Source organism: Microchirus variegatus, assembly GCF_963457635.1.
Source record: "Microchirus variegatus genome assembly, chromosome: 6".
NCBI classification, from domain to species: domain Eukaryota; kingdom Metazoa; phylum Chordata; class Actinopteri; order Pleuronectiformes; family Soleidae; genus Microchirus; species Microchirus variegatus.
In genome coordinates, this window is record NC_139807.1 from 28,535,368 (window position 1) to 28,559,759 (window position 24,392).

A 24,392-nucleotide genomic window follows, 5' to 3' on the forward strand; every position below is an offset into this window, starting at 1 on the left:
TTACAGAGGGAGGACGGGTCTCCCTCTGTCCTCAACCCACCACAGATGCCTGGAGGCATCACTGGCTGCAGGGCAGACGCTAGAGAGGACAGAAAAGACAAGGGAAACAGAGGAGGACAGGATTGAGGACAACAGAATTGGACAAGGATGAAGCTGCTGTAGGACAACAGAACTTCACCATCATGGACAGCAGAGGGAGGAGAGAGACAAACGGGTCCTTCAAACGCTCGTCCATCAAACGCAGCGCGTCCTCTGGATCACAGAAGGTAAGACTCATCTAAGACTGAGACACCTGAGACCAAGACTCACCCCACCCCCCCGATCATGTGACCCGATCACTTCCTGCTTCGCTGACCACAGCTCTGATAAAGGACAACATATCACTCATCGATAATCCTCAACTGTCTCCGATTGTCCGTCTCTGATTGACTCAGAGCTGCAGGTTCACTTCACTTCTGTTAAAAATTATAATTAAAGAGTGAAACAAAAATAATCTAAAAAAAAATAATCTCATTTATGAACCAGATAATCCAGATATCCTGTTATTCTCACTGTAATCTGTCACACATTAAACTGTTAGTGTGTGTGTGTGTGTGTGTGAACTGCTCTGAGATGGACTTTTCCAACAGGAAACTGGAGTTTGTAAACCACTCACTCTCCCACACCAAAGTCCACAGAGAAAATCAGTGATTTTAGCTCACGGGGACACAGGAGCTGCTGGTCCTCTGCTGCCTCGTGTGGTCACTTTGTGTCACCAAGGTCAATCTAAACAAAGGATTTGAAACACTGAAGTGCCAAAATAAGACATTTGAACTTAGTGATGGAGGCAGCAGTGGATCAATAACTGATTTTCTCTATGGACTTTGGTGTGGGAGCGTGAACCTCTGTGTCTTTAAAAAACTTCAACTACGGCTTTAACACACAGCATCAGAGTGTCTGATTGTAGACGTAGACGCTATAGATGAGGAGTACAGTCACTTTACAGTCTTTAATGTTGTGTGGATTTAAAGACACAGGAAACATTATTTAATCTCTTCTGTGTTTGGGATTAAAATGCAGCATTACGGGATTAATGCATAAAGAAATGTAAAGCTCCTCTCTCTTAGTAATTAGACAGATAAATGATGGTGACATGAACAATCGTGCCAAATGTGATCACATGACACAAACCTCATCGTTTCGCCTCAGGTCCACAGAGCCTGGATCGAGAGGACATTTGTGAAGAGAGAATGTGTCCACATTATTCCCAGCAAAGACACCAGCAGGTACACAACACACAAACACGCACACAAACACACACAGAGACACACACATGTTTTAATAGTGTGTTGTTGTCAATCAGGTGTAGTTGTGGTCAGCTCCTGGTCCAACACGCCTCTGTCCCTCCAGCGGTCAAAGAGGAAGGGGGCGGAGCTCCACTGGTCCAGCCTGCAGAGAGGTGGACGCCCCTCAAACACACCCACACTTCGCCCACTGACGCCTATGGAGTCATCGAGTTCCAGGGCGGAGGACATATCAACAAGGCCATGGTACCGTGGCAACAGCAGGTGTGATGTTTGAGCGAAGCAGGTCTGTCTGTCTCTGACCACGCCCCCTCTCTCCTCCTCCTCCTCAGTACATCCGGGTGTCCCACGACTCAAAGCCGGACTCCCTGCTGCACCTGATGGTGAAGGACTGGCAGCTGGAGCTGCCCACGCTCCTCATCTCTGTCCACGGAGGCCTCCAGAACTTTGACCTGCCGCCCAAACTCAAGCAGGTGTTTGGAAAAGGACTCATCAAAGCCGCCGTCACCACGGGAGCCTGGATCTTCACAGGTGGAGTCAGCACAGGTACGAGCCCTCCTACTGGACAATTAAGGTACAACACGTCGGTGCTTTCGCGAGATCAACATCCTTCCTGTTTCAGGGGTGATCCGCCATGTTGGAGACGCTCTGAAGGATCATTCGTCAAAGTCCAGAGGGAAAGTCTGTGCCATCGGCATCGCACCGTGGGGGATCATCGAGAACAAAGAGGACCTGATCGGCAGAGACGTAAGTCAAACCCAGACGAGACTGAACTGGACTGAACAAGACTGGAGACAACTGAACTTACTCTGTTGTTCCAGGTGACCAGACCCTACCAGACCATGTCTAACCCACTCAGTAAACTGTCTGTGCTGAACAGTAGTCACTCCCACTTCATCCTGTCTGACAACGGGACCAGTGGGAAGTACGGTGCAGAGGTCCGCCTCCGCCGCCAGCTGGAGAAGCACATCGCCCTGCAGAAGATCAACACACGTGAGTCATGTGACCTGCACTGTGGGAGGTTTCTCTACACAGAGAACCTGTGTTGAACCAGTACCACGTCATGTGACCTGTGGGTTTGCCTTTGTCATCGTATGCCTGGAGCTGAGAGAGAGAGGCGGGGTCAGCAAAGGTCAGCTGTCAATGCTGGACCTCAGCTTCTTCAGAAGAAGCTGGACCTCGGCTTCTTCAGGGTTTGTGCTACACTAAAGGCTAAATAAAGCTAAACTAAACGTTCTGCATGTGTGTGTGTGTGTGTGTGTGTTGCAGGTCTGGGTCAGGGTGTCCCTGTTGTGTGTCTGATCCTGGAGGGAGGTCCTAACATCATCTCCATCGTCATGGAGAGTCTGAAGGAGGAGCCTCCGGTCCCCGTCGTGGTCTGCGACGGCAGCGGTCGAGCCTCGGACATAATTTCCTTCGCTCACAGATACTGTGAGGAGGACGGGTGAGGACATTGTCCAGTGTCCACACACGAGGCAGCAGTGACACAGACTGACCACATGAGGCAGCAGTGACACAGACTCACCACACGAGGCAGCAGTGACACAGACTGACCACTGATTAAGTGTCTCAGGCTGTAAAATAAGTGATTTATATGCTAATATGCTAATATGTATAAGCAGATTATGTTACTGGGCAGTGGTGCTAACATTAACGGCTCCAGTTACGTCAGAAAACGAAAAACCTAAAAGACCTCGGTATTTAGAATTTGGATGTAGTAACTGTTTTTGGCCACATTCTTACATATGGCACCTTTAAGTGGATAAAGTCTGTTTTTCCGGGTGTTTTCACTGAGACTGAGACCTCTGTGACTCAGGGCTGGTTCTCAGCAGCAAGGGGGCGCTCACGGTGCACTCAGCTCTGGTGTCTGTGCTGTTTCTCAGGTTGGTGAGTGACAGTGTCAAAGATCAGCTGCTCGTCACCATCCAGAAAACGTTCAACTACAGCCGCAGTCAGGCGCAGCAGATCTTCCTCATGGTGATGGAGTGCATGAAGAAGAAAGCCCTGGTAGGTCACATGACTTCCCTCATGGTCACGTGACACTGGCGACGTGACCTCGACCGTGACACCTGTTCACTGTCACTTTACAATAATGACAAAGGTTTTACCTTTGACCCTAAATTGCAGCTCTTAGTCCAGATTGTTCTTTATTTAATCCCACAATCCTCTGCTTCATCCTGAGAACAGCTGTAGCTGCTCTTCAAATGATTAAAATACACAGAGGTGAAATCGTTCATGTGTCCATCAAACTGTGACAGCTGCTGTCGTCCAGGAGGAGACACAGGTGACCAGTGCGTCCAGTGACCCCTGTTCTGTGTGTGTGTGTGTAGATCACTGTCTTCAGGATGGGATCAGAAGGACAACAGGACATAGAAATGTCCATCCTCACTGCTCTGCTCAAAGGTAACTGTGCGAGTGTATGTGTGTGTGTTCTTGTACTTGCAGATACATACTGAGGACCAGTGAGGGTTTTTAACCAACAAAGTGAGGTCCTTTTTACAAAGTGAGGACATTTTGGCCGGTCCTCACTTTGTTTTCATTGAAATCACTTTTTTAGGTTTTAAACATGCTATAGGTCCTCTATTTGGTACAAAAACCTGTTTTTCACCGCTGGTGTTTCACACACTTTTTGCTCTGGGGCTCCACCTGCAGACATGTTATGGTACTGCACCCAGTAGTTCTATATAGATGTAATTCATGAAGTAGATATTTGTAGTTGTGTTGATTTATAAAGTGGAAATGCTGGTCCTCACTTTGCCAGCATTTTTTACCTGGTCCTCAGTATGGCGCAACTACAAGAAAGTGTGCGTGTGTGTCCTTGTACTTGCGGCATACTGAGGACCAGTGAGGGTTTTTAACCAACAAAGTGAGGTCATTTTTACAAAGTGAGGCTGGTCCTCACTTTGTTTTCATTGAAATCACTTTTTTAGCTAGTAAACATGCTATACTCTGTTTTTAACAGTCCTCAATTTGGTACAAAAACCTGTTTTCCAGCCCTGGTGTTTCACACACTTTTTGCTCTGGGGCTCCACCTACAGACATGCTATGGTACTGCACCCAGTAGTTCTATATAGATGTCATTCATGAAGTAGATATTTGTAATTTTGTTGATTTATAAAGTGGAAATGCTGGTCACCTTGCCAGCATTTTTTACCCGGTCCTCAGTATGCAGCAAGTACAAGAATGTGTGTGTGATCTTGTACTTGCTGCATACTGAGTACCAGTGAGGGTTTTTAACCAACAAAGTGAGGTCATTTTTACAAAGTGAGGACATTTTGGCCGGTCCTCACTTTGTTTTCATGCAAATCTCTTCCTTAGGTTATAAACATGCGATACTCTGTTTTTAACAGTCCTCAATTTGGTACAAAAACCTGTTTTCCAGCCCATGTGATTCACACACTTTTTGCTCTGGGGCTCCACCTGCATACATTTTATGGTACTGCACCCAGTTGTTCTTGATAGATGTCATTCATGAAGTAGATGTGTGTGTGTGTGTGAGAGACTCACCTGTTGTGTTTTTTCATCATTAGGTACAAATGCTTCAGCCTCAGATCAGCTGAGTTTGGCTCTGGCCTGGAACAGAGTGGACATCGCTCAAAGTCAGATCTTTGTATATGGACACCACAGACCTGTGAGTCCACACACACATGTCTGTCCTCAACTGTCCTGTAATTACCGTTATTAAATTATAATACATTTTATTTGCTGGGGCCTTTCTCAAGGTCACTTTTTAGTTTTTTAGATTGTGTGAGAGAGTCAGAAGTCAAGGATGAGGCGGTCTTTTTGTCCTCTCATTGTATGTGTGTGTGTCCCTGTCCAGCCTGCCTCTGTCTTACCTACTGACCGTCCCAAAAGTCCATCATCATCGCGGTGGACAACAGTCGCAGCAGCAGCAGGAGGGAAAGGAAAAGCCAGAGGGAAGAAAGGAAAAGGAGGAAAAACTAAACCAGAACCACCGGAAGAGACGGATCCACGAAAACTGGAGCTGCTCAGCTGGGTGAGAGACACAGCAAACAACAACACCACGTCAACAACAACACCACGTCAACATGATGTTTAATGAGCAGATGCAGAAACCTAAACATATTGGTCGCACTGACAATGATGTTTTTATTGTAGATGTTATGTATTGTGATGATAATTATGATGGAGACGGAGTGGATGATTGCGCCCCCTGCAGGTGAACTCCCTGGAGCAGGCCATGATGGACGCTCTGGTTCTGGACAGAGTGGACTTTGTGAAGCTGTTGATTGAGAACGGAGTCAACATCCATCACTTCCTGACCATTCCTCGTCTGGAGGAGCTGTACAACACCGTCAGTGTTGTGTTGTTGTTGTTGTTGTTGTTTTCCTGTGTCTGGGTTTCTGTTCCAAGTTTTTCCTTGTGTGAGTTTTGTTGCTTTGTGTCTCCTGTGTGTGATTATGTCTACGTCTCCAGTGTCTTTGTTTGCATGGAATTAGATTTGTGACAAAGTAATTGTAAATATCTGACGTTTGTCAGATTATAAACGTGAGATATTTACAATTGTTTTTGTCTGATGTCGACGGGGAACGATGCTGTCGCTCAAAAATTCAGTAGTCAATCAGCAGGCAGCTTCCTGAGGCCCGTCCACAAACAAAAACCATGTCGCAAAGAGTGTGTTTTCAAACAATTAAATATATTTTATATATAAAATATAAAATATATTTTATAAAGTCTTGTTTGAAAATATTCACACAAATCTAATTCCATATGTTTTTTATTTTTTTATTGCAACCTGTGTTTGGGTCCTCAGTTTTCTCCACCTGTGACTCCGCCCCCTCGTTAGTCACTCTGATGTTAAACAGAATGAAATGCGACTGAATGATTAATGGAACAAAGCTCTATATTCTCAATGACATGTGCAGCTTATGGTCCATCATTCTGCTGCTCCTTTAACCTTAATCTGCTTTATTCTGCATTATTGTCAGATTAAAGAGCAGCACAGTGCTGCCCACTATCAGTGACCTGCTCACTGACACTGGTTCAGGTCGATTGTGACTGAGTGAGTGTGTGAGTGAGTGGACTGCAGAAGAGGAAGTGACCCAGACACGGGTCCAGCTGAAAGTGTATGTTTGTGTTTGTTTATGAGCAGAAGCTGGGGCCGGCCAACACGCTGCACTTTGTGGTCAGAGACGTGAAGAAGGTGAGGACGCTCTCTGAGGACACTCTCTGAGGACATCTGATGGATCTGAACTCTGACCTTTGTGTTTCAGGGGAACCTCCCTCCAGATTACCAGATCACACTGATCGACATCGGCCTGGTCCTGGAGCTCCTGATGGGCGGAGCTTATCGCTGTATCTACACCAGGAAGAGCTTCAGGACGTTGTACAACAACCTGTACGGCCTGAAGAGAGTGAGCAGCATCAGAAACCCAGAGGCCTCAGACATGGACTCATCTGACCACTCATTCAAAGGGGAAACATTAAAGGGATAGTTCGGGTTTTTGAAGCATGGCTGTATGAGGTAATGACACATAGTCAATGCTAACTGTGCTGCGAGTGCCCCCTACTGCTGACAACCAGCTTGAGACTCAGAGGCTCAATGAAAACATGGCTGTCAAACATTTTAGCTGGCCATGTGTCAGTGTCTCATACAACCACACTTCAAGAACAAGGAACTATCCCTTTAATCAATTTATTTACCTTCTGTTCTCTTACAGCCCAAAGCTCTGAAACTTCTGGGGATGGAGGTATGACATTGTTACTGTTCTTATTGTTGTTGCTTTTAAGAGGTTGTAGTTGTTGTAGTTGTTTTTGAGGTTGGTGTAGTTGTTGGGGTTGTAGTTGTTGAGGTTGATGTAGTTGTTATTGGGGTTGTTTTTAAAGTTGTAGTTGTTGATGTTGTTGAAGTTGATATAGTTGTTGTTGAGGTTGATGTAATGTTGTTGAGGTTGATGTTGTTGAGTTTGTTGTAGTTGTTAAGGTTGATGTATTGTGATTGTTGTTGAGGTTGTTGATGAGGTTGATGATGTAGCTATTGTTGAGGTTGTTGTAGTTGGTGAGATTGATGTAGTTGTTGAGGTTGTGATTGTTGTTGAGGTTGATGTAGTTGATATAATGTTTGGTGTAATTTTTGTTGAAGTTGTTGTTGTGGTTGATGTCGTTTTTGATGTAATTGTTGTTGAGGTTGTTGTTGGTGTAGTTGTTGAGGTTGTTTTTGTGGTTGTTGTGGTTGACGTAGATGTAGTTGTTGTGGTGGTTGATGTACTTGATGTTGAGGTTCTTGTAGTTGTTGTGGTTGATGTAATTGTTGTTGTGGTTGATGTAATTGTTGTTGTTGGTGTAGTTGTTGAGGTTGTTGTGGTTGATGTAGATGTAGTCTTTGTGGTGGTTGATGTAGTTGCTGTTGAGGTTGTTGTTGTGGTTGACGTAGATGTAGTTTTTGTGGTGGTTGATGTAGTTGTTGTAGAGGTTCTTGTAGTTGTTGTGGTTGATGTAGTTGTTGATGTAATTGTTGTTGAGGATGTGGTTGTTGGTGTAGTTGTTGTGGTTGTTATTGTGGTGATGATTTTAGACTTTACCTGCTCTTTTATTCCCTGACGTGTTCTTCTGACTCATGCTCTGGACCCCGCAGGATGATGAGCCTCGTCCAAAGGGAAAAGGAAAGAAGAGCAAGAAGAAGGAGGAAGAGGTGGACATCGACGTGGACGACCCTGAGCTCAGCAGGTTTCAGTACCCCTTCCACGAGCTGATGGTGTGGGCGGTGCTGATGAAGCGCCAGAAGATGGCGTTGTTCCTGTGGCAGCGGGGGGAGGAGGCCATGGCCAAAGCACTGGTGGCGTGTAAACTGTACAAGGCCATGGCCCACGAGTCGTCTCAGAGCGAGCTGGTGGACGACATCTACCAGGACCTGGAGAACAACTCCAAGTGAGTTCCATGGACCAGAGTTCAGTTTACTGGTCTGCGTGCTTGTGTGGTGCTTGTCACAGCCTAATGGAGGCGCTGCCGGGTCTTTTCTGTGCAGGGAGTTTGGACAGCTGGCCTATGAGCTGCTGGATCAGTCGTACAAACATGACGAGCAGGTAGCCATGAAGCTGCTGACCTACGAGCTGAAGAACTGGAGTAACTCCACGTGTCTGAAACTGGCCGTCGCTGCCAAACACAGAGACTTCATCGCTCACACCTGCAGTCAGATGCTGCTGACCGACATGTGGATGGGCTGTTTGAGGATGGGCAAGAGCAACAGCCTCAAGGTACAAACATCACATCACTGAGAAGATGCACCTGGAAGATCTGAATGCCAGACTTCAGGTGTCTTCTTAAAAATCTCTCAAGTACTAACACATAGTTAGCACTGACTGCCCTGTGAAGCCCAGGCACAGTTTTTATAGCTGACGGGAGAGACACAGGAGCTTCTGGTCCTCTGCTCCCTCGTGTGGTCACTTTGTGTCACTGAAGTCAATCTGAACAAAGCATTTCAAACGCTGAAGTGACAAAATAAGATATTTGAACTTAGTTATGGAGGCAGAAGTGGACCAACGACTCCTGTGTGCTGTAATCTATGGACTTTGGTGTGGGAGAGTGAGTACAGTTTCCTGTTGGAAGAGTCTGTCTGTGACGTAGATATCTTAGAAACGTAATCTGACGAAGATGTCGACAGCAGCAGGGGGCGCTCACAGTGCAGTCAGTGTTTCTACTGATGCAGTGAGGTTAACCATATAACCTTGGTTCTCCGCAGACAGGAAGTGATCTCACTCACTTTCATTCATACACAGACTCATAGATTATCAATGGAATATGTGGTCAATTTGATTTAAGCTGAAGATGTAAATGAAAATTCACAACAGTCATGAAACAGAGCTTGTCCTCCTCTGTGTGTTCTCCAGGTGATTTTAGGCATCGTCTTCCCTCCTGCCATCCTCCTCATGGACTTCCGTCTCGGAGATGAAACTTTATATCATTCGTCCAAAGAGAGCGAAAACAACAAAAGCAAAGACGACGACAACAAATCCAGCAAGGTAGAAACAGAGGAGCTTCTGTGTCATGAACAGTGTCGGAGAGAAAAATCCTTTTCGTTTATTTATCGATGTCTTGTTTCAGGACGCTGTGTCAAACTTCGACACGACGTCAAAGAAAGGAGACGAAGAAGAAAACCAGAAGAAACATCGCAGGAGGATTCCCATCAGGAGGACCATCTACGAGTTCTACAACGCCCCCTTCACAAAGTTCTGGTTCAACACGGTATGTTTGAACTGTAGAGAGATGTCAGCGTTACCATGGTGATAATAATGTCCTCCTCCTCCTCCCGGTCACGTGACGTGCACCTGTCTCTGCGTAGATCTCGTACCTCGTGTATCTGATGTTGTATAACTACATCATCCTGGTGAAGATGGAGCGATGGCCGTCTCTGCAGGAGTGGATCGTCATCTCTTACATCATCACTCTGGGTCTGGAGAAAGTCCGACAGGTAAACACACCTGACGTCAAAGCAGAAAAGCCTCCGTCCATCAGGGTCCTCCTCCGTCCTCCTCCGTCCTTCCCCCTGATATTTCCTGTGATTTTAAATCCTGGATAATCTCAGATTCTGATCTTCAGAAGGTTTTATCTTTGCTAGTATTTGCAGCTTCTTCCATCAGCTCACTATTTGGCAGTCAGTCTGTTTCGTTCTGTCCATGGATGTGTGGAATAGCTCAGTATTTGGCAGCGACGGATAAAGAAAACAGCTCATTATTTTCCAGACAGCCTCTTGGTGGATGTCTCGAACAGCACACTATTTGGCAGCCAGTTTCTTGGTGGAAGTTTACAATAGCTCATTATTTGGCAGTATTTTTCTGTTTCACCAGCTGTCCTCATGAACCTTCTCTGTGGTTTTCCTCCATCTTCAACGCCCTTTGTCCAACAGCATCACTGTTCCTCCTCTGCACGTGTCCAAATATGTCAACCTTCACTCTCTGACTTTATGTCCAAACCCTGGATTATATGCTCATTCCTAATCCTGGCCTCCCTTGTCACTCCCAAACAAACTCTCTGTTTGCTGTATGGTCGTGTGACCCCTGACCTCACTGAGGTCTGACTGTTGTCAGATCCTGATGTCGGAGCCGGGGAAGCTGAAGCAGAAGATTAACGTGTGGTTGGAGGATTACTGGAACATCACTGACCTGGCGGCCATCTCCGTCTTCCTGCTGGGTTTACTGCTGCGGCTGCAGAACGAGCCGTACATGGGCTACGGACGCGTCATCTACTGCGTGGACATCATCTTCTGGTACATACGTGTCCTCGACATCTTTGGCGTCAACAAGTACCTGGGACCGTACGTCATGATGATCGGGAAGATGGTACGACATCGTCAACACTAATTATCACTTCCTGTTTTGTCTCCTGAAACCGACGTAAAGGAACGTTCTTTTCATCAGCCAAACTTACGTTAGTTACTTACACGTGGACAGACGTCACTGATCCTCTTCTGCTGACGTGAAACCTGTTTGTTACAGATGGTCGACATGCTGTACTTTGTGGTCATCATGCTCGTGGTGCTGATGAGCTTCGGCGTGGCCCGTCAGGCCATCCTCCACCCGGACGAGGAGCCAACATGGCGGCTGGCGAGGAACATCTTCTACATGCCGTACTGGATGATCTACGGAGAGGTGTTTGCCGACTCCATAGACCGTAAGACTAGAGTTCATAGTAAGACTTTCTTTAGTTCATGTTTGACTGTAGTGTCTTCTCGCTCCATCATCTCGCATTTGGTGAGGGGGCGGGGCTAACATCTTCTAGCTCCTGATTGGATAAAGGGATAACGGTTCTTGTTGATTTTCTGTCAGCTTTAGCTTTAGTTTGAGCTTCTCTTCTCCCTCCATCATAAACTGTAACTCAATCACTGACAATAACACACACATTCTGCTTTATATTTAAAGGTGCCATATGTAAGAATGTGGCCAAAAACGGTTACTACATTCAAATGCTAAATACCGAGGTCTTTTAGGTTTTTTTTTTCTGACATAACTGGCAACCCGTGGTTGCTTGGCAGCTGAGACTCTACTGACTGCAATGATTGGTAGATGGCGGTAGGTGGCGCCACATGCCAAAACATGATTTCAAAACATAAACATGATTTGCAGTCTGCAAAATATATTTTTTAATGCAAATATTTTGTCTGTACTGTTGTTGTTGGTGAGTTCAGTTTGTTATATGAACATTATTCCTGAGTCTCTGTGACATATTAGGAGGATTTTATGGCCAGTTGCTTTAGATTTATTACATAATGCACCTTTAAAGACTGTCTTTGTTTGAATTCTTGACTAAGTCTGTTCTTCTTCTTCTTCTCCATTGTCGCACAGTTTATGCCATGGAAATTAATCGTAAGTCTCTAACCATTTTAAATGTAGTCATACATTTAAAATGGTAAATGTAGCTGCAGCAAACTGTTTCCTGTGACTCCTTTGCAACAAACGCACATAAAAGTATTTTAATATGGAAAATAAAAAGCTAAAATATTCTGACTTTGATACAAATCTGGTATAATCATGTGACATATTGTATATTTGATCAATTCACTGCAGTTCTGATTTAAGTTGACATCTTGACACCTGCTCGTTTCAGCCCCGTGTGGAGAAAACTTGTATGACGAGGACGGGAAGAAACTTCCTCCCTGTATTCCTGGGGCGTGGCTCACACCTGCCATCATGGCCTGTTACCTGCTGGTGGCTAACATCCTGCTGGTCAACCTGCTCATCGCTGTCTTCAAGTCAGTGAGACACACACAAACACACACATATACACATGTATATCATCATGTCCGTCATCATGTTCCTCCTCTTCCTCCGAACAGTAACACCTTCTTCGAGGTGAAGTCCATCTCCAACCAGGTGTGGAAGTTCCAGCGTTATCAGCTGATCATGACCTTCCACGACCGTCCCATCCTGCCGCCGCCGCTCATCATCGTCCCCCACGTCTACATCGTCCTGAAGATGCTCTGCTGTCATTGGAAGCGAAGACCTGAGGGCGAACATGACGACCGCGAGAGGGGACTCCGTACGTTTCTCACAAAACTGTCACACTTTGGCCCACTTTACATTATGCTTACGTCTTTAGACACACCTCCCGGGAATCTGGCAGGACACCCTTTACTTTACTTGCTCGCCTGTACGATCGTAGCCGGCCTCCCCCGCTGTTGCATTTTTACGTAGGCCACCTTGTTCCTGGATGACTCCAGCTTCTTCTGGATCTCGTCCTCCGACCAGATACCGATCAGGCACTTGGTTTCGGAGGTGCTCCACGTGGGGTCGTTCTATGTTCCCCGGGTCCTATGTTCCCCGTTTTTCCCAAAAAAGGTCCACTTTGTATGTGACAGGGGAACACATAGGGTTAGGATTAGGGTTAGAGAAAGGGTCCTATGTTCCCCGGTCACATACAAAGCGGGGAACATAGGACCCCTGGAACATAGGACCCGGGGAACATAGGCGTAGGTTACGCAGAGCCCTCTGCGTCGACGCAGAGGCTGTCGTAGAGCATCTGCGTCGTCTCCGACTGCACGAAATATTTTTTAAGTGTCCGTCACTCCGTCAAGGGACAACGGAGACTGCAAGAGCTGCGATTGGTCCTCAGGACAGGCCGAGCGAAGCTGCTCTGTGCCGGCTCACAGTGCGCACCGAGCGCCCACAGAGGTGGAGCTGATCACCGCCGACAACGTCGCAAATTATAATACGTCATATCTTAATACACACAGCACATGTTTAGACTCTACATTGCTAACTTCTTGCCTCAAATTATCTTAAAACTGCGTTCCGTGACACAGAAAAGTGAAAAAACGGCCACTGTTTCAACAACAGTCTTTCTCTCTCGGACACCATTGCTCACTGTAGCCAAAAGCACAACAGCCTTGTGTAGCGACCCCTGCTGATCGGGCGGGAAATTGCAGTGCGTATCCGTCACCACGAAGCAGAAGTATGAAGGCTCGAGGTGTCTCTGTGGTTAAGCAGTCGGATAACGTATTACGTAGTCGGAGAAGTATAATGTGGCCTTGTCTGTACGACAACTTTCTCAATGTTGTGTGTGTGTGTGTGTGTCTCAGAGCTGGTGTTGAACGCTGACGAGCTGAAGAATCTCCATGAGTTTGAAGAACAGTGTGTGGAGGAATATTTCCGAGAGAAAGACGACGAGAAACAGTCGTCAAACAACGAACGAATCAGAGTCACATCGGAGAGGTACACACACACGTACAGACACACACACGCACACACACACAGTTTTTATGTTGTGGCTAATTTGCGTGTTTGTGTGTGTTCAGGGTGGAGAACATGTCCATGCGTCTGGAGGAAGTGAACGAGCGCGAACACTCGATGAAGGCGTGCCTCCAGACGGTCGACCTGCGCCTGTCTCAGCTGGAGGACTACTCCGGACGGATGATGGCCGCTCTGGAGACGTTGGCGGGCGTGGACCACAGCGTGCTGGTGCGCTCGTGCTCCAGGGCGTCGTCCATCTGCGAACCCGGCGCCCTGCTGCGTCACGGCAGCGTCACCAGCGCCGACGGCTACAGTCTGTACCGGTACCAGCTGGAGCACGAGGACCAGGACGCAGAGAAGCAGGACCGGAGGGTCAGCCAGCTGAGTCCGGACAGAAGAGGAGGAGACGCAGCAGGTCAGGAGGCGGGGCTTAAATGTGTGAGGGGGAGGGGACTCGTGTAATATTTCACTTACTGACACTTACTGTTTCCAGGTGACCTGAAGGAGTTTGGGTCGACTCTGGACGTGAGGCCTCGGGAGAGGGCACAGTCTCTGTCCATCCTCATCTCTCCATGTGACTCAGACCTCAGCCCCGCCCACTCCCGTCCTGCCTCACCTCACAGTGACCACACAAACACTGAGGCGGAGAGACAGCAGGAAGGGGCGGAGAAACGGCAAGAAGGGGCGGAGAAACAGCAGGAAGGGGCGGAGTCCTTCCCTCTGCTCACGTCTGTGGTCACTGAGTATTTGTCCTCTTTTACCCGCAGCAGCTGCCCCGCCCCCACCCACCCCGAACAAGAAGTGGCAGATGCATTGATGGACAGTAACCATAGTAACACAAAAGAGGGGGAGGAGCAACAGGAAGAAGCACGGTTGATGGAGGAGGAGAACAGGAAGTATCCACCGCTGCGCTCCAAGAGTCTCAACGTCAACCCAAGGAGGACGAAGGACAACAAGGAGACGCAACGTTTGTCTTGCAGCGTCGCAGACCTGGTGGGCGGGGCAACCATGGACCAGGACCAGGACCAGAGACATGCGGACCTGAAGGACTGAAGTGAGACGTCTTCATGTTTCTGTGTCTGATTTCAGGTTTAAATAAATCTATATGTTTATTTAAAAAGGAACAGACATCTGTGTGTGTGTGACAGTCTGATTTAAAGGAACAGTTCCAGTTTTTTTTAAATGTTGTTTAAGGTAAAACTTGAATTTTCCCTTTAATTCTATTAAAACAAAAAACACTTTACTGTGACTCCCTCTGCTGGTCACATGAAGAATTACCGACAGCAAACACCACCGACTGTCCCACACTGATCGATCATCTGATTGATCACATGATCAATAACATGATCAATCAGGTTTGTGGACTAACATCATTAGTAATCAAGTTATTTTTTTCATTTCAGGGATTCTGATGTGAAAATGTATGTAAAAAAGCCTAATCTACAATGAATATATATGCATGTAAATAGTAAGTTTAAATACAGTTCATCTGTCTTATTAAGCTGTAAGGTCTAATATTCACAAACTAATTTTGTAGTGGCTTTGAGTAAAACGGGTCATAGCAGTGGATGATGTCATTCACACACCAAACCAGACAAGTAAAAATTACGCCTTTAATTGAGAACATAAAACTTCAAATAAAAAACATCTGTACAGAAGGTGAGCTCAGTAAATCACAGAGAGAAACGTGTGCTGATAAAGAAAAAAAACAAAACAAACAGAATTAAAGAAGCTTTAAAGCAAACAGGAAGCTGCCAATGAGGAGGTGAAGCTGCTGGGAACAACGGGTTTGTGATGTACAATAATGTTACTGTTACAGGGTTTTACACACGATGAGACACTCATTAAAACAAATGCCTTTTGTATGTCCCAGCATTAACACAACACTCAAAAATCAAACACATCTACATACATTTTTACACAAACACTAAAGTAAATGTAGGAGCTGCTCAGGGTCAAAAAAAGGAACACAAAGGTTCTCTCATTCACGAGCCAGCAGAAGGAAACTGTTTTAGTTTGAACAGTCGTCTGGTTCTCTTATTCATGTATTCATCACAGCACACCTCACCTCTGGGGTTATCATCGTCTCACTTATCATCGGCCAACAAAGGTCATACATGTACATGTCACCTGAACCTTCAGAGATATTTAAAGGTCCAGTGTGTAACATTAAGGAGGGGTTAATGGCAGACACTGAATATACTACGCATAATTATGTTTCTATATGTGTAGAATAACTTTAGTCATTCACAACGGACACATCGCGTGTTCGTCGTTGCTGCATCCCATCATGTTTTTCACATCGGAGCCCGTGTTACCAGATTAGCGTATTGGAGAGGTTTTATTTAAGCCTGACACACAGAAACAGAGACAGATGTGATGATAACGATAATGGGCTAGGCTGAATCTAAATACATGCAAAACATACACTTTATATCGTTTTAGTGTCTGAACCTGGAGACAATGACCTTCTCAACGTTCTTCTTTGTTTTATGGAGCAAATAAAGCAGAAAATATTCACATTTAAGAAGATGAAAATGATCAGAAAGCTTCTTTCAATTCATGAAAAAACACACAAAAGCGATAAATCGATGATCAAAATAGTTCATGATTAATTTAGTGATGGATTCGTCGTTGGTTGCAGCCGTAAGCGTAGACGCGCAATGAAAGTGCAGCACGGCAACAAGACGCACGCCACGCATCCACTGTGAACCAGGCGTAAGAATACGCCTTTTTCTTTTGTTTTTGGACACCACCATCTTTCTCTCTGCAATTATTCTACAGGAGCCCACAGGGACAGGGACAACCAGCCAGAACATAGAAGCAGAAGCTAACTATATTCTGGTATGTGAAGGCCACTGTAGTGGAGTGCGCAGATTGTTAATCAGCAGTCTCACCATTAGATGTCACTAATTCTTACACACTGGACCATTAACCCCATACAGAATTATCCACTAATGACAAAAACACTGACAGGCGTCTATTTCTTGTCGCCTTCGGCCTTCAGCTTCCTTTCCCAAAGTTTCTGATTATCAGAGAACCCTTGCTTGCCCTTGTTGAATGAATTAGGTCCCGCAGATGTTGGCGTCTCTCTGAAAAGCAGACAGCAGAGAAGTGACTTTAGTCTTGGACCAAAACGTGTAACACAGTTACGGCATTGTGTGCTAGTGTGTACGCACCTGCCGATGTTCTTCATCCTCATCTTTGCTTCAGGAGGCATCTCCTCTGGTTCACTCTGCACGGCAAGAAAAGAAGGGTACAGTTCATCTGTAAACATGCGTTATAGGTCGAATATATAATATACAACCGTGCCACATCTATGTGCACTCACATCGTCAGAATCGTTAAAAACAGACGACATCCCTGGCTTTTTTGGAGGAAGTGATGGTGTGGGCTCTTTGGGTTTCTGAAATGGATTGAAGAAGACAAAAAGATTTAGGGAAACAGAATAAAACCAAGCAGCAACACAAAACCAATGTTGTTATGTCTTTTCCTGGCGACACACAGTTACAGGCGCCGTGTACACACACTCACTGTTGCTCCGAGTTTGATCGATATGGGGTTGGACTTCTTCACAGTGGAACTGCTCATGCTAAAGCCTATTTTGGAGACTTTGCTGGGTGCTGGTGGGTCAGATGATTGCTCCTCTTCATCCTCGAAATGATGGGATGTGCGTTTGACTGCAGTCCCTTCTCCTCCCACAGTGCTACAAGAGACAGGCTTAGTTTTCACTCTGCCTCCATCCTCCTGCGGCCCTGCTTGAGGCAAGACAACTCACCAAGGTGAACAAATGTTTTCAGAGAACTGAAGAAGAATTTCAGCTACCACTTTTACCTGTGTGGCTACGTTTCTAGCCATCCCATTCTACCCACTGTACAGTTTTAAGTCCACCTGGGGACAGTGTGCGTTAAGTGTCTATGACGTCACAGTTGTAATTGACGTACGCGCATTGCACATAAGACTCAAGACATACAATAAAAACACAGCTAATCGCCGTGCTATTTACCTTAAGGTTCTCGCTGGCGAGGCCAATGGAACTTTAGCTTAGCATGCTAACAAGAAAACAACCCAGCCTTTGTATTATGGGCTGGCTATTATTAGCAGTAACATTAGCTCACTCACATACATCCAACCAAACCTCCATAGAGTTAGTTAACGTACTTAGTTCTAAGTTAACCAAGTAAACCGTTAAGTTACTTTGCGTTAGCATTAGCCACTTAACGATATGTATCGTAGCTTAGCGACACTTAGCGAATATTAAGTATTTAACGTCAGTTTTCGTGGGTATTAATGTGTGGGCAGATAGCCAACCTAATTTTATAAACTGCGTGTTTATCAGCATATTAAAAACGCGAAAACAGCACAAATATCACCTCTATCGTCGGTGCAGTCTCTTCTATTACGCCTGGGATCCGCCATCGCTGCTGTTCTCTGCTCCGCCGCCACGTGTCGCTAGTGTCAGTGACACTTGTTCGGTTTGTAGACGAAGAAGAAGACGAGGCAGAAGATGGAGGAAAAGTGAACGAGGTAAACATTGGACGAATTGTTGAGATGAAACTAAGAACGTGTGTGTTATTTTGCAGGGTAAACCGTGACAGATAATGTATTGAATTGACTTACAATTAGAAAATTTTAAGTTCAAAAGGCGACGCTAACGTGACATTATAGCATTTTTAGCCGGGAGTTAGTATCGTAAACATGAGTCGACGCTAGCTAAGCTAACAACATAACCTGTTTGCCTGTTTTCTTGTTTGTAATCTTCTCTTTGGTCCACTTTAAAGCTTTATGTTAAACAATGAGCCAGTCGAGATGGGCCAGAGCCTGTGCATTTGTTCCCGTGGCTCCATCACCATCGACAACAAGAAGTATTACTTCATCCAGAAACTCGATGAGGGGTAAGATGACGTCTGGTGAAGTGTATATCTTTATAATATAATCTCATATTTGTACACAAGTCCAGTATAAAGGACCACACCATTTAGCCGTCACGTTTTATGATGGTGAACAGTACTTTTTTCAGTGATAATATCCCTGCTATTTCATGTATTTTTTATACACTAACTATCGTTTATTTCTAGTTCCTAGTTTTCCCATGTCATCTTTCTTAATGATTGTATTTTAATGCTTGTGCAGCACTTTCGATCATTTTAAAAAGCAATAATTATGTACGTAGTTACTTTAAAAATGAATAAATAAATGTGTTGACAACACTAGCTAGGGTTATCTGTCAAAGATTACTACAGTATTGTCAGAGTGTCATCCCTCTGTGTCCTCTCAGTGGCTTCAGTTATGTTGATCTGGTCGAGGGGGCCAAGGACGGGCGATCTTATGCTCTGAAAAGGATCCTGTGCCATGACCGCGAAGGCCGTCACGAGGCTCAGACGGAGATTGAGATGCATCACATGTTTAATCACCCCAACATCTTGAGCCTGGTTGCACACACCTTTGTCGACCGTGGAGGCAAGAGTGAGGCCTGGTTACTCCTCCCTTACGTTAGTGTAAGTAGGTGCAGCAGTCAGGTGGGTGAGAATAACCCCTGAGGACTGTTTGTCTGACGGATGCGTTTGTGTGTTTCTGCAAACAGAAAGGCAGCCTGTGGTGTGTTTTGGAGAAGCTAAGAGACAATGGCAGCTCAATGCCCGAGAGACAGATCTTGCAAATTTTGCGTGGCATCTGTTTTGGACTCAAGGCTATTCATGAAAAAGGCTATGCACACAGGTAACCTCCACATCAACACTTTCTACACCGATGAATTCATTAATAAACATATTAATGATAAAATTAATGTTTTATTGCTCATTGGTTCCTCACTGCTGCCTCAATCCTTATTTTCTCAATAAGGAAAGAAATATAAGCAAAAGCAAAGTATAAATCAGGACATGTATATTATTTATATATCTAATTCTGGAAGTACTTTTTAAACTTCAATAGCTTTGTACTGAATGATTTGCATCTATCCTTTTGGTATTGTGTGTTGCATTTTTGTACTTTTCTATATCCAACATGGAATCTATCCAGTTATGCAGTTAGAAAATGTAATCTGAGCATTTTGTCAGTGTCTCTTAAGCAATTGCATACATTTAATAAAAGAAACATATGCCATATGGCTGCTATGATTTGACAGAGATCTGAAGCCTACAAATGTGCTTCTGGATGAAGATGACAGGCCGGTTCTGATGGACCTGGGATCTATGAACCATGCCAGGATTGAGGTAAGGAAGAAGCGTAAATTAGTTTCATAGAACTTATGAAAGTGTCTTTTTTTAATGTACAGTACTGTGCAAAAGACTCAGGTCACTATAAGCTTTGTTGGTTTTATGTTGGATTGAAATGATGGGATGATGTGGGTAAACTGTCGGTGAGTTAAACTCACACAATGTGTATTTAAATACTCAAGGATGTCTTCAGTAATCCTGGCGCACTAGACCCTATTCACAGCTAATGTTTGTTGGCATTAAATAGTTGGACTAACATGGATTTTGCCACTAACATTAACGAGGCTTTCGCTAGGTTTAAGAGAGCCGCATACATGTTTCCTATAAAGTATTCCAATAAAGTGATACTGTTTGCTCTTTTTACCATTGCTAAAACAACAAATCTAATTGTAATTTTACAAAGTACTGTATTTAAACAGAGTTTGCCAAGCCTTGCTCTCAGTAATAATATTATGTAAATAGTATTTATTCAGTCATGCCTGGAGCCATCACTTACACAGTCGTACAAGTATCTTGTTTTTATACAACTTTCAGTGTTTGTCAAAGGTTTGTCTTCCGAATGCTCCTCGGCATGTGTAGATTTGAGTTATGACCGGTCATTTTAATGAATGACAGGTCAGAGGCAGCAGGGAAGCCATGACCATACAGGACTGGGCAGCCCAGCGCTGCACCATTTCCTACAGGGCTCCTGAACTCTTCAATGTCGAGAGTCACTGCATCATAGACGAGCGCACTGACATCTGGGTAAGTCCATGATTTCCTCTTGTCTTCTGGCTTATGTATGTTGTTCACAATATTATGCACTGACTGGATTCTGTGGCTCATTCACTGATGACTTATTTGACCTAAAATGTATAATTAATAGAAATCATTGGCAAATGTATCATTGTATCACTGGTTCTATGTTGTTGACTGGTTTATGTGAAAGTTAATTTTTCATAGTTTAAATATGATTCACAAAAAAACAGAGAAGAACAAAAGAGCGTTTTTATTAATTAAGACGTTTCAGTCTGTCTTTTTAGTCTAAATTTAGTCCAAGTCGAGATGCACTTGAGGCCAGAGTCCTGCACCAAATCGCAAATTTGTGCACGTGTATCACAATAATGACTAGAGCTGCAATGATGAATCAATTACTAAATGAATTGCAGACTATTTTCATTATTGATGAATCTCTTTGAGTTCTATTTTTTAAATAATTAAAACTAAATATCAGTATTTTTCTCGTTTTTTCCCCATAAAACAAAGGAACCATTAAAAATTATTCATTTTGTTTTGTGGACGAAATAAGACGTGACTAAACAGTTATTTGAGAAAATAATGGACAGTTTTGCAAAATCATGGCACAGCATGACAATGATCGTCACCATCACTGTTGTCTTCTCTCCTTCAGTCACTTGGCTGTGTGCTTTACTGCATGATGATGTTGGAAGGACCATTCGACCTCATATTTCAGAAGGGGGACAGTGTTGCTCTCGCTGTCCAGAATCCAGTGACCATCCCACAGTCCTGCAGGTCAGTTCCCCATTGATGTATCAGTTTATTTCAGGAGTGGGTCAAAAATGTATATATCGTCGCCCTACCATGTGCAATACCATCATTAATATGCAAGAAAAAGTGTTGTCAAATGACCTCTTTATCACAAAATGATCACTATACTAATACCATGTTGGTTTTGTGCTTGTAAATTACCAAAGTGTAAAGGCCATGACACGAGACAGCGCTTGTGCTGATGTGTTCTTGTGTTCCCTGTGCACAGTTACTCTGGGGGCCTTCAGATGCTGCTGAGCTCCATCATGGTTTCAAGCCCACAGGAGAGACCAAACATCAGCTGGGTTCTTGACCAGGTACAGGACCTTCAGAGTCGCAGCCCCAACACGCAAACCAACATGGTTTGATGTTGCACACGGGGCGCTCTGGCTTTGAGCTCATGGACACATTTGCACACATAAGTGAATGCATCTCGTTGATTTTATCCAGTTTTATTTATTGACTTGAGTACATAACTCTTGGCATCAGCATCGGCTTTTTTGAATGTTCAGATCCAGCCTCCATATCCCAGTGGACTCATCTTATCCCTGTAGACGACTTGTAGACGATCATCTATAGGTCGTCTAGACGATCTAGAGACGATCCACATGTCCATCTAAAAGGCCTTAAATATAGTCTGACCCTGCTCTGATGGAGACATGGACTCCTTCTAATTCTGACTCGGACTCACCCCTGTGTTGTTAAAGGGACAATAAACATTCACGTTCACTGACGGTCATGTGAGAACAGATTTATTCAACGTGACTCTATTACCCTAATTTAATAAAGACAACAGAGACCGGGGAAACAGCAGGCGGCCTCGCTCTGTAGAAAGGTAACGGATAAAAAAGTTATTCAAGCATCTTTTGAGTGGATAATTCAAGCCTTACTAGTTGTTTCACCATCTTTCTAGTCGCTATTATGCCGAGTTAAGCTAACGGGCTGCTGGCTGAATGTCTATTTTATTATCACAGTAAAGAAGGAAAAGTGTAGTTTTTTAACTTTGGATTGGGTGAAGCTGCCCGACTTATAGGATACGAGATTATATTCTTCATCTTTCATCTCAGTCTGTGCGTGTATGTGTAAAATGCTCACAATTTGTCTACTGGGAAAAAAGTGAAGAAGCAAAGTCCTCCTCACCTGCAATGCTGTATTTGACCACACAGAGGTGCTATAGCATCACAGAGTGACCATTTCTCTGCGTGTGCTGTCAGTTTGTGTGCATAATAAGAAGGAGGAGGAGGAGGAGGAGGGGCCAGGTGTAAACACTATATAACTCTAAGTCATTGTCATTGCAGTTTACTCTTGTGTTGCTGCATTTTTCACTGTATTTTTTTGGTTTTTAAATGTATTCTCTATTCCAGCTGTGCTTATGGTTCAGTCTGTGTTTTCCGCTCACATGTAAACGTGGTCTGACTCTTTTGTTCTCAGGGTTTATCCACATTACCATTTTAAAAACTGCTATTAAATCCACTTAAACATAGGGCATTTTTGTTCAGATTCATGCTTGAATGACTCTGTAATGCAGTGATATTGGACCGTATTACAGTTGAATAAAGGTACTTGTTGGGGCAGGGCTGTCACTTTTTAAAATAAATCACATTCAAACTAATTTAGAATGACCTTCTCTGCTTCACTGAATCCTCCACAAACATCACACTTTTCATTACTTTATTAACAGTGCTGCTAGCGGAGCAGGACGGAACAGACACTCACTGACCATAAGAGGAACCACCAACAGCTTTTAACTATAACATAGTAATATAACGTCGGTTATTTGATCAGAATTCTGTTTCCCACGGATGAGAACACGAGCCCAGAACACACAGATGTGTCACAATAGTCTTAAATGCTCTGTGTCCATGTAAACAATGGAATTATACATTCCAAATTGGGAATAATGAATAACTTTTGCACATGTAAACATAGCTACTTTGATCTTATGTGGTGGGAAACCCCACGTATGCCCTCCCTGCTGCTTCAAATGATCTATGAGACTGCAGCATGAATTTCAAACATAAACTTTAATCCCAAATACGATACATTTGAATAAAAAGTGACAGCCCTCGTATTTGTTGCGGGTAAATAATATTTTCAATATAGTTTAAATATATGATCTTTTTAAATACTACGTTTGGATATGACTTATGATTGTGTGTGTGGTTAATGTCAAACTAATATATCACTACAGTGATTATTATGTTTCGTTTTCCTATTTCTGCTCAGTAAAGGACACGAATAATAACTCTGGTGTGTTCACGTTTCTTAATATAATCATCGCTCATCGAACACTGAAATGCACTGATGCTCAAATTCTTAGGAAACAACAAGTTAATGGAGAGTTTAGTATCGGGGGTCTCAAACTGTGGCACTTGCAGGACAATACTGTTTTCCTGTCTATAGCAGGGTCTGTGATTGGAGGATTTTGTAGATTTCCTCCGATTTTCTGTGTGTAGAAAATGAAACAAACGACAACAAAATGTATTAAATCATGATAATTAGATTCACCTTCACCTAATGTCACTACATGTGATGTGAGGATGAGCTGACTTTGCTTGACCTTTTTATACCACTGTACTTTAAACTTCAGTGATAATGGTTTTTACTGAGAGCGCTCAAAGTTTCTCAGGTTTGTACCTGGTATAAAAAGATTGAGAAACACTGATCTAGTCAATTATAACCTAATACACTTCACACAATAATAACAATGATTGAATGAATGATGCTTTTTTACCTCACAATCTAACAACCATGTCTTTAATCTCAGATACTACAACATATTGAGACATGTGAGTCACATATGGCCCAGGACTTAAAACACAGAACAAGCTCATGTATATTATCTTTACGTCAAATTGAATGCATATACATATAACCTAATGTATTATTATTATTATTATAATACTAATAACATGTTTATGACGATAGACCTCTCATTTGAAGCATTGATTTATAGCAGCGTCGTTGTGTGCAGGATCCAGATTATCCGTTTATTGCGAAGTAATGCAATATTCTCCTGTGTAAAGTATTTTGAATTTGAGTATCAGAAGTCAAAGTTTAGATCATGAGTTCATGAGTTTCAGTGTCATCGATGCCGTTTGTCCCTTAGTGCTCACAGATCTGTGCCACAGGTGTACCCGTGGTAAATAGCGGTGTGAATAATACACAACTCCTTATATGGACAT

General features: G+C 44.0%; 3 protein-coding genes across 3 annotated transcripts; 2 read left to right on the top strand and 1 right to left on the bottom strand.

Moving 5' to 3' along the window:
• Nucleotides 1-182: 182 nt before the first annotated feature.
• Nucleotides 183-14,518, top strand: LOC310928341 (transient receptor potential cation channel subfamily M member 1-like; the record flags this gene model as incomplete). Its single annotated transcript, XM_083890864.1, has 28 exons — nucleotides 183-266; nucleotides 1,189-1,265; nucleotides 1,343-1,529; nucleotides 1,616-1,829; nucleotides 1,906-2,030; nucleotides 2,105-2,276; nucleotides 2,553-2,727; nucleotides 3,167-3,290; nucleotides 3,614-3,686; nucleotides 4,814-4,914; nucleotides 5,104-5,280; nucleotides 5,464-5,598; nucleotides 6,397-6,447; nucleotides 6,518-6,658; nucleotides 6,965-6,994; nucleotides 7,879-8,171; nucleotides 8,269-8,497; nucleotides 9,131-9,262; nucleotides 9,345-9,485; nucleotides 9,583-9,711; nucleotides 10,328-10,579; nucleotides 10,736-10,910; nucleotides 11,582-11,602; nucleotides 11,844-11,988; nucleotides 12,073-12,275; nucleotides 13,315-13,447; nucleotides 13,531-13,901; nucleotides 13,959-14,518. 28 exons carry the CDS (start codon nucleotides 183-185, stop codon nucleotides 14,516-14,518), a joined length of 4,650 nt encoding a protein of 1,549 aa, XP_083746990.1.
• Nucleotides 14,519-15,064: 546 nt separating this feature from the next.
• pcnp (PEST proteolytic signal containing nuclear protein) lies at nucleotides 15,065-17,884 on the bottom strand (the record flags this gene model as incomplete). The annotated part of the gene is made up of 5 exons (XM_083890990.1): nucleotides 15,065-16,557; nucleotides 16,645-16,700; nucleotides 16,797-16,871; nucleotides 17,000-17,220; nucleotides 17,839-17,884. The coding sequence occupies 5 exons, from the start codon at nucleotides 17,882-17,884 to the stop codon at nucleotides 16,446-16,448; spliced, it is 510 nt and encodes a 169-aa protein (XP_083747116.1). The 3' UTR covers nucleotides 15,065-16,445.
• Nucleotides 17,885-17,959: 75 nt separating this feature from the next.
• stk16 (serine/threonine kinase 16) lies at nucleotides 17,960-23,361 on the top strand. The gene is made up of 8 exons (XM_083890986.1): nucleotides 17,960-17,992; nucleotides 18,247-18,360; nucleotides 18,744-18,963; nucleotides 19,050-19,183; nucleotides 19,590-19,677; nucleotides 20,296-20,424; nucleotides 21,071-21,192; nucleotides 21,437-23,361. The coding sequence occupies exons 2-8, from the start codon at nucleotides 18,251-18,253 to the stop codon at nucleotides 21,573-21,575; spliced, it is 942 nt and encodes a 313-aa protein (XP_083747112.1). The 5' UTR covers nucleotides 17,960-17,992; nucleotides 18,247-18,250; the 3' UTR covers nucleotides 21,576-23,361.
• The last annotated feature ends 1,031 nt before the right edge of the window (nucleotides 23,362-24,392 follow it).

Bases quoted from the DNA above. Each gene is read 5' to 3' on its own strand.
- stk16 (XM_083890986.1), top strand. From the start codon at position 18,251: ATGTTAAACAATGAGCCAGTCGAGATGGGCCAGAGCCTGTGCATTTGT. The intron at 19,678-20,295 runs GTAAGGAAGAAG...AATGAATGACAG, and splicing joins TGAACCATGCCAGGATTGAG to GTCAGAGGCAGCAGGGAAGC. The intron at 20,425-21,070 runs GTAAGTCCATGA...TCTCTCCTTCAG, and splicing joins ACGAGCGCACTGACATCTGG to TCACTTGGCTGTGTGCTTTA.